Consider the following 9474-nt stretch of genomic DNA (forward strand, 5'->3'; position numbering starts at 1 on the left):
CACCTCGCTTAAACTCTTACTTGCGTAGTTAATGACTCTTTTCCTGCCTTGCTGCTCTTGGATGAGGATCGCACCGAGGCCCACCGGGCTTGCATCTGCTATGATTAGTATCTTGGCATCTTTATCAAAATAGCCAAGATTATCTGCACTTGATAGTCTCTTCTTAAGCTCATTGAATGCATTCTTCTGTTCTTTTCCAAATTCGAAACGAACACCCTTTTTGGTCAACTTTCGCAATGGCTCCGCGGTTGTCGCGAAGTCCGGAATGAAACGGGCATTGTAATTTGCCAGTCCCAGAAAGCTTCTGACTTCTGATGCGCTTTGCGGTTCTCTTGCATCAACGATCGCCTTTACCTTGTCTTCAGCAGGACCAATACCATTGTTGCTTAGCACCAGTCCCATGAAGACCATCTGGGTCATATGGAACTTACACTTCTCTGCATTCAGTGTAAGGTTCTCCTCTTTCAGCCTTTCCAAAACTCGCTGCAATCTTCTGTCATGTTCCTCAGTGTTCTTCCCATGAATGATGATATCATCTGAGATGCTGGCAACACCTTTGCAGCCTTGTAATGATTGTTGGATGACGTGCTGGTATACTTCTGGAGCTGAACTTATCCCAAACATGAGGCGCTTGTATTGGTAAAGACCACGATGTGTAGTGAACGTTGTGATGCTTCTGGAATCTGGATGGAGTTCTTACTGGTGGTAGCCCCATTTTAAATCCAGTTTACTGAACATTGTGCTCTGGTTGAGGCTTTGGAGCACTTCGTCCACTGTGGGTATGGGATAACGTTCTCTGATAATGGCTTCGTTAGCTCTGCGCATGTCTACACAAAGGCGTATTTCGTCATTCTGCTTTGGGACTACTACAACTGGACTAACCCACGGGGTTGGGCCTTCTACTGGTTCAATTATGTCCATGGCTATTAATTCTTCAATCTTCTCCTTAACCTTGTCTCGAAGACTAAATGGGGTACGCCTGACTGGTTGCGCCACTGGGGGTACATCTGGATTCACATACAACTTAACTTGGAAATCTTTCAACTTTCCCACACCCTCAAAGATCTCCTTGTAATCAGACATGATTGTCTCACTACATGTCACGGTGCAGATCTGGGCTCCTAATTTCAACACTCCAAGCTTTATGGCAGTTTCTCTTCCAAGCAGTGCCGCCCCTTCGCCATTAATAACAACAAATTCAGCTTCGGCCTCTTTTCCCTCTACTCTCGCTTGTGCTGAGAATGTTCCTAGAACATTCAGCGGCTGTTTACTGCCATATGCATAAAGCTTCTTATCACTCTTTCTCGACACACACTTAATCTTGTCTTGCTTTAACTTTAACCACAGATTTTTGTCAATCACATTGGTGCTTGCACCCGAATCAATCAAAATCGCAACTACAACTCCACCCACAGTCACATCTACTTTCTCAGGTGATGTAGCAGAATTCACAGTAAATGCATATTCATCTTCATCTCTCTCACTTCTCACATACCTGACTGACTTCTTTGTTTTCCTTCCTTTTGTCTTCTCTTCTCGCCTAGGTTTGGGAGGTTTGGCTGTTTTCGTTTTACACTGTGGACTAAAATGGTCAGCTCCTCCGCACTTATGGCAAGTTTTTCCTTTCGCGGGACACTCAGGGTCTCTTCCAAAATGTCCTACTTTTCCACATCTATAGCATGCTCTCTTGGCAGACTCCTTTCCTTTGTCTTGTTGCTTGTCACGGACGAAATTCACGTCCTTTTTGCCTTCCATATTTTCCAGCTGTGACCGAACTCGCTCGTGATTTGCTGCCGTCGAAAGTAACAACTCTAAGGTTAAGTGCTCACCCTTTTCCAATAGTTTCTTCCGTAGTTCACGTGATTTACATCGCTGCAAGACTTGATCACGAGTCTGGTTTTCAGCTTGGTCGCCGTAGTCACAGTCTTTGACCACGTGTCTCAATCGCGTAACAAACTGAGCCACGGTTTCGCTGTTCTCTTGTTCCATGCTGCGAAACAGGTGATTTTGGTATGTCGAATTTACCTTTGGAATGAAATAATCGTTCAAAGCCTTCACCGCTTTTTAGTAATCTTTCGCCTCACCTGTGTTGGGTAACGTTTCGAAAATTTCCTGAACAGCTTCGCCGGCCGAATGAAGGAGTAAAGCTCCCCTCTGAATTTTATTATCCGCTTTATCCACTTGGATGAGCAAGCCTTTGCTATCGGCATAAACTGAGAAGCTTTTCAACGAACGCTGCCATCGCCTTCCTACGCTTGAAGGTTCACCATGTGGATCGAATGGTTTCACACTCGTTAAATCGTCTAGCTTTATTGACGCCATGTCTGGGCAGCTGCAACTTCTACCCTTGTCCCCAGATGTCACGTTCTAAAGTCGATGGAAATGGATACACACGAATCTAATCTATGCATCTGCCATGCTACCTTAATGAATCAATCCTCTCTTACATTACCTGCTTACCTAAATCATGTATGGCACACGAAGTGTACCTTACAAACACTACAATTACCCTAAACTGGGGAAAACGGCTCAATGATGTTCCAGTATCAAAACTTTGACGAATAGCTTGGAACACAAAATATTTAGCTTATTTCTAGTCACTTTTAGTTTTTTAAGAAGACTGCATGATACAAGCTCAAAAGTAGCTGCTTTCAAATCTTGTGAAAATATTGATACGCATTAATTACCTTGGAATAATCGGTTCTTTTTTTTTTTTTTCCTTTTTAATATTACTTTACTTGGCACTTTGTGTAAAAGATGTCTTTCTCCAGAAATTTTAGGGTTTTTTTTTTAATTTATTCCAAGGGTTTTACCCAAAATGAAACCATACTGCCCAGAAAAAAGGAAGGGGACCGCTAACAACTCTTAAATCCTTCAGCATTGACTTGCCCCTCATCTTTTTGTATCATCACTATTAAAATCGGAAGCTAGTGAAAGGGAGGCAATTTTCGTGCACGCTCGAGTTTCGTTGAAAAATAGGTGAGACTACTTTCTGTCGACAAAATTTATTGCCAATGGATGCACTTCCCTTTATCACGAAATCAGAAACTCTGCGAAGGAAATTCCTCTGAAGTTTTTTAAATCCTCAAGAGGTATTTCTGAGGAGAATAAAACTAAGTTTACTTACTCATTCAACAGCGTCAGAGAGAAATTACTGGAAAAGAAAACAAGCCGCCGGGTGACAACAACTGCAAACTGCATCTTTCAATAACTGCTGATCCAAGTACAAACAGGAAAGGGCGTAAGCTGCTAGAAATAAGTAACTTTATTATGCAATGTGTGTAAACTGTGTAGACTCGGAACCTTGCAATTCACAACAGATTACTTACTCCAGAAAAGAGATATTTAATTATATCTCAGCAGTTATGCAGCCGAAGCATTCCCATCATTGCATACGTGCTGCTGTCAATCCAGGCTATCATTCTTTTTCAAAAGGTACTGAGAGCAAACTTATCTAACCATTCCTCGACATTTTCCACAATTGTATCGTCTTCGTCCTTTTCCTCAGGATCACGCGGGAAATCTTAAAAAAAAAACATGTCGAGAGTCGGGGGTTAAATTCAAAACTTTTAACCCTTTACACTCTAATATCAATATCAATATTAGCATAGTGTTCCCCATACATTTTCTGAAGAGCTTATAAGGAGAATTTTTTCAACAATCATTAGTTTTATCAGATGGAGATCATTTGCATAATTCTCGTGACCTTTATGTGTGACTCAGGGGTGATTTGTGAGGAGAAATTGACTGCTCTTTATTTACTTGAATTTACTACAGTTAGTTTTTGAGTTCACTTGCATAACAAAGCCTATTGTTTTCAATGTTGAGCCACTTTTCTTTTTTTCTTATAATAGGAGCCGAGTCATACTATCAACAATTTATTTCCAAAGGAGCAGCGAATATGCAGATTCTATGCATTTTACTTTGAGTCTCGTCGTAGCCGTGGTTGAGTTTATCTTTCACTACCCCAAACTTTTGATATGTTTTGCAGGGCGACTTATCCAACTATAACGTAATACTGTGGTACCTGTCAAGTCGCTTGTTGTATTCATGGATAACCATAGACTCTTACTTAAAAATTGCTCCAGCTCCATGGCTTTCTTGTTTTCTTTCCCGTGCTAAGTTCGACCAAATGGAAAACTGTTCGTTCTTTCAGGGAGCATACCAAGCAGAAGAAGTGTCTGAAGAATTTGCTAGATACTGCCTGCAACAATACCTCTTTGAATCAGGAAGCGTTAAACTTGACTTTCGCTGACTACAATACTTTCTGCGCAAATAATCGGGACCCTGGGGTGACCGAAATGGCCATTGTTACGGCGTGGCAGACATTACTGGACCCGCTGGCATCGATGCAGCCATTGGCATTGATAAACCCACGGGCATCCATACAGCCACTGGCACCAATGCTGCCACTGACATCCCCACAGTCACTGGCAACAATGCAGCCACTGGCAACAATGCAGCCACTGGCATGAAACCTGATGTTTTGCAGACGCTTTCGTTTGTTTTCACATCCATTTGGCTCATTTTCAGATTTCAAAGATGGTCCCCGGCTCAATCTCTATTTGTAAACGTTCTTTGTCAAGTTTTATAGTTTTGTTGTATTCGGAGAGACATAAACTGCTAGCTTATCAAAAATCTAATCCTTTTAGGTATTTGCCTTCTATATCATTAACAAGCACTTTTTAAAACCGATTCAGAAATTGACAATAATGTAAAATAAAATAAAATTAAATTAAAAATAACATCATGTGAAATATCAAGATTATTTACTCTGAGTCCTATGCGTCAATAAGATTTTGAAACAGAAGCCAGAGTGTTTCTTGTTTACCGTAATAGTGAGATCAACTCACCCCACTTCCCCCCACCCTCCACCCCCTTGAATAAATTTGAATGCAGAGGTACTCATTTATGTAATTTGGTAATATCAACTATTAGTAAGTTGAAATTGTAAATTGGCCACCGTAAAGAGTTGAAAAGCTGACGTTTCGAGCGTCAGCCCTTCGTCAGAGCGAATGGAGGAATTGTGGGTTGTGTGTGGGTGTTATGCAGAAAGTGGAGCTACGCCGTTGGTTGGAACATGGTTACGAGAAAATAACGAATAAATTAGTAGAATGAAAAACATTCGTTGATACCTATGGGGTTAAGGGTGCCGATTTGAAAGATAAACTTTTGTTCAAGAGTCTTGCGGCTTTTCGAGCTACTTAAATGTAAGGAAAGATCGCAGATTGCCATATGTTGCCCTAAAATGATTAGGTAGGAAGGTGAAGGCGAAGGTGTTCTCGGAATCGGTCACCTTGTCGTCTTCCTGTTTCGCCGATATATAAGTTCTTGCAATAAACGCAAGTTATGTAGTAGGTGACGTTGGCGGAGGTGCACGTGAATTGATCAGTGATCTTAATGGATCGTTTAGGTCCCGATATTTTCTCAGCGTTGTCGATAAAAGGACCAGTTTTGCATCGTGCGCGAGCGCATTTAAAAGTTCCGGGTTGGTCATTAGTTTGGAATGAACTTCTGACCGAAGAATTGCCTATGATTTTGTCGCGTTTGAACGAAATGAGTGGAGGTTGCGAAAGGATAGTACCAGTCTCTGGATCGTCTTGAAGTAATTTAAATTTTTTAAGAATAATGGATTTAACTGAGTAGTTGTGAGGGTGAAACGTGACAGTGAATGGAATGCGGTCGATCGGAATTTTCCTCCTGTGACGTTTGTAGTGCTGACTGTTGATCAATAAGTTGGGCGCGGTGGTGACGCGCTTGAACGACAGAAATAGGGTAACTTCGTTTTTCCAAAAACTGGCACACTGACTCTCATTTGTGGAAAAATGAGAGTCATTACTGTATAAACGACGAAGTATAAGAAACTGAGAAAAGGGATTAGAATTCTTGACGTGAATGGATGCGAAGAAGAATGTAACAATGGAAAAAGTGTAGTCAGGAGATGTCATGAGTTTTATAGAAATTGGTTGTCTCTGACTGTTGTTATTTCTGAAACGGACATTTCGGCTAATGCTTAAGCCTTCATCAGTAATATCAAAAACAAAGATCGTTATCATACGCTATTTAAAGTAAAAACCTGGCGCTAGCTTGCGCGTAACTATGTATTTGATGCTCGCGCGAGGTCTTTATAGGCTTCTGGAAGTACGATGTGATCGTTCCCAGCATTCGGATCCAAAGTAGAGTGCCAGGTTTCAAGGCAAAGTCTCCTACCGACACATACCGACCGTTATCTCGATTTCTTTTCCTGTCATCCTATGTGCCATAAAAGATCCGTTGTCAACACCTTACTGAAAATAGCAAACAACATTCCACCTACCAATAAAGGCAGACGGGAAGAAATACAACGAGTAAAGCGCGTCCTGCGAGATAACAATTATTCAATGCCTTTTATACGGAACTGTGAGAGAGTGTTATTTAAACAACGCGCCCAGACCAACTTCAATGGCTTTGTAGTGCTGCCGTGTGTACAGGGTGTTTCTGAGAAAATAAGTCGCATATTGAAACAACAAAAGGTCAAAGTAGCCTACAAACCACAACAAACAATCAACAGCCTTTTTCCACACCCCAAGGAGCTAGGCAAACCTGACCGCCAGAAGTCAGGCATGGTGTACAAAATCAATTGCACACAGTGTAATTTTAAGTACTATGGCCAAAAAAAAAGATCATTAAAGACCAGAATTGCGGAGCACAAAAAGGCAGTTGCAGGTTTTGACTTAAACTGCAAAGTCGCAAGCCATGCCCACCTTTTCGACCATAACATGGATTTCACAAACGTCAGGGTCGTTGGTTTTGAAACTAATTACCACGAGAGACTTTTCCTTGAAGCCTGGCACTCTACTTTGGATCCGAATGCTGGGAACGATCACATCGTACTCCCAGAAGCCTATAAAGACCTCGCGCGAGCATTAAATACATAGTTACGCGCGCAAGCTAGCGTCACGTTTTTAACTTTAAATAGCGTATGATAACGATATTCGTTTTTCATATCACTGATGAAGGCTTAAGCATTAGCCGAAACGTCTGTTTCAGAAATAACAACAGTCAGAGGCAACCAATTTCTTTAAAACTCAAGAATATAACAAGTAACTATGTGAGTTTGTAGGTTTGTAATACACACTAGTGCATAAACCGTATCTTTCAATTGAAACGTCGATGTCTGGAAAGGATAACGAATTGTTGGAAATGTCCTAGGTATATTGGAGAGCCGGGTGAAAGGAATTGACTGCGGTTATGAATTGAGTGAGCTCCTCTTGACTATGAGCATTAGTTCAGCTAAGCCAAGTGACGCTCTTCAGATCTGAAACACTACTTTTTATTATCGATACCAAAATGATGTCTAGTTTTCCTTTAACTTTGCTTTCATTGCTCCGGAGGAGTGATTGTCTTAATTCAGCTAAAAGACATTCACGACACGACACATTGGTGGATATTTTCCATGTAAGGGGACTATTTATCGACTGCTAACAGGGGTTGACTTAACCAATCAGAAAGCTTAAAACGCAATGTTGAAAATCCTGCAGTCATATTTATGTACGTAAGCTCTTAACTCCAATACTGTTCCCGCTCTTATTTCGAGTTTATGGTATATATGACCAAATACATCTTACCTTCTCTTGGTCAAGTACAAAGAAAAATGTTTCTGGCATGGGTGCAGCATATATCATTTTTCCGCTGAACGCTTAAACAATCCGAAACTTCCATGATGCCACGTGAACCTCTTCAAAGTGCCATCAGAGCATTGATTTCTAACTGATTCGTTCCCATGTCACTCAAACGTCAGAGATTACATTTTTTACAGTATGTTCCCCTGTGGATCACAGATGATAAAATGACAGTTTTATCGAAAACATTCCAGGAGGACACGACATTTTACTTGGAATAGTTAGAAATTGAAATAGCAAGCACTATATTTACTGAAGCGGAGATGAAGAGCTTGGCCGTCGGTCAATATTCACCAATGTCACCGACACGGAAGTCAATCACTGGTCTAGTTTATACCAGGCAAAAAACAATTAATTAATTTGTCCAGTCTGTGTCAGTACCAAAACAATGGTCGGAAATCTTACTCCGAGCGCGTAATCTTTCCGATCTCTTCTGCTTCTCGCAGATGGAGAGTCTCAAAGTCATAATGAACCCTTTTACCCCTATGAGTAACGAGCATCTGATTTCACCCTCGAATCACACATTGAGGTCATGAGCATTTAGGAAATAAATACCGATACAATACAATACAATATTCTTTATTTAACGAAGGTGACGTAATTAACCCAATGAGTTATCTAACTTACGGCCTTCACAACAAACCCACCATCCCACCCCAGTGGAGGACATCCATCACACAGTAATCTCGTGTGTGGGAAATTAACGTCTCCTACTCCTAACCCTGCAGAAGACGAGACCTCCATTTATTCGTCCCTATCCATGAAGACTAGAATATCTAACCATTTCTTGATTTTATAGAAAGGTAGCAAATTCTTCTCAATTATTTTAAGATTTTGAGTGTTGGTCCGGCCGGGGCTTGAACCCTCGACCTCTCGCACAACAGTCCAGCGCACTATCCATTTGGGCGACTAAAAAAGGCTTTAGTTGCTAAATAATTTGGTAATATCAACTAAGTTGAAATTGTAAATTGGCCACCGTAAAGAGTTAAAAAGCTGACATTTCGAGCGTTAGCCCTTCGTTAGTGCAAAAGGCTAACGCTCGAAACGTCAGCTTTTTAACTCTTTACGGTGGCCAATTTACAATTTCAACTTAGTTGATATTACCAAATTACCTTGTCACCCCCACCGACGCAGCACCACTGTTTCTTTAGAAACTTACCCCCTTTATTTAATTGCCAAAAGAAATCCACTTTGTCAGCACCTTAGGAAATGTATAGAGAAAATTATGGAGAATATGCCTACTGTTTTTAGGGTGTGAAGAGTGATATCGATTCAAAAGCCGTGGAAATGTTAATTTCAACAAATACGAATTAGAAGATAAAGGGAAGCTGTCCTTCTCTTTCACGAAGATCATCGAAGATGTCTTCTGTTTTTTACCGTGACATTAATTTCTTAGAGTATGCTACTACAGCTAAGGACCTATATCTGTAATCTTAATCACATGTTTGGTCAGTAAGGATTCCTCTAGAGGACGTGAGCTTGGGATGTGAGCTTGGGACGCCTGTGGTCGGATATAAACGAGAAGATTCTATAATTGCAAAAATACACCAGATTCTTATGGGAGGTAGCTTTCACGGTTTACGGTTAAATATAAGGACTTACAATGTTTCTGTTAGCCTGCTATTAGGCGGTAGTTGATATGCAGGAGATTCAGCGCGGCGAATATATGCAGTCACCATATTGGACAGGCCGAAGTTCTGAGACGAGTGACTGGGTGAGGAAGAGGGGGAAAAGCCAGGAACAAAAAAAAAAAAACTTTCAACCGTTAAAGCTCCCCTCTCTACAGGTCACTGAAAAAATGAAAGGAAAAGAA

General features: G+C 41.0%; 1 protein-coding gene across 1 annotated transcript; it reads right to left on the bottom strand.

Moving 5' to 3' along the window:
* Window positions 1–684: 684 nt before the first annotated feature.
* LOC148730374 (uncharacterized) lies at window positions 685–1989 on the bottom strand. Its single transcript, XM_088761670.1, has one exon. The coding sequence runs from the start codon at window positions 1987–1989 to the stop codon at window positions 697–699; it is 1293 nt and encodes a 430-aa protein (XP_088617796.1). The 3' UTR covers window positions 685–696.
* Between the last annotated feature and the right edge of the window lie 7485 nt (window positions 1990–9474).

Source organism: Stylophora pistillata, chromosome 5, assembly GCF_964205215.1.
Source record: "Stylophora pistillata chromosome 5, jaStyPist1.2, whole genome shotgun sequence".
In the NCBI taxonomy this organism is placed as follows: Eukaryota; Metazoa; Cnidaria; class Anthozoa; order Scleractinia; family Pocilloporidae; genus Stylophora; species Stylophora pistillata.

Coding starts and splice junctions, on each gene's coding strand:
- LOC148730374 (XM_088761670.1), bottom strand. CDS start 1,989: ATGGAACAAGAGAACAGCGAAACCGTGGCTCAGTTTGTTACGCGATTG.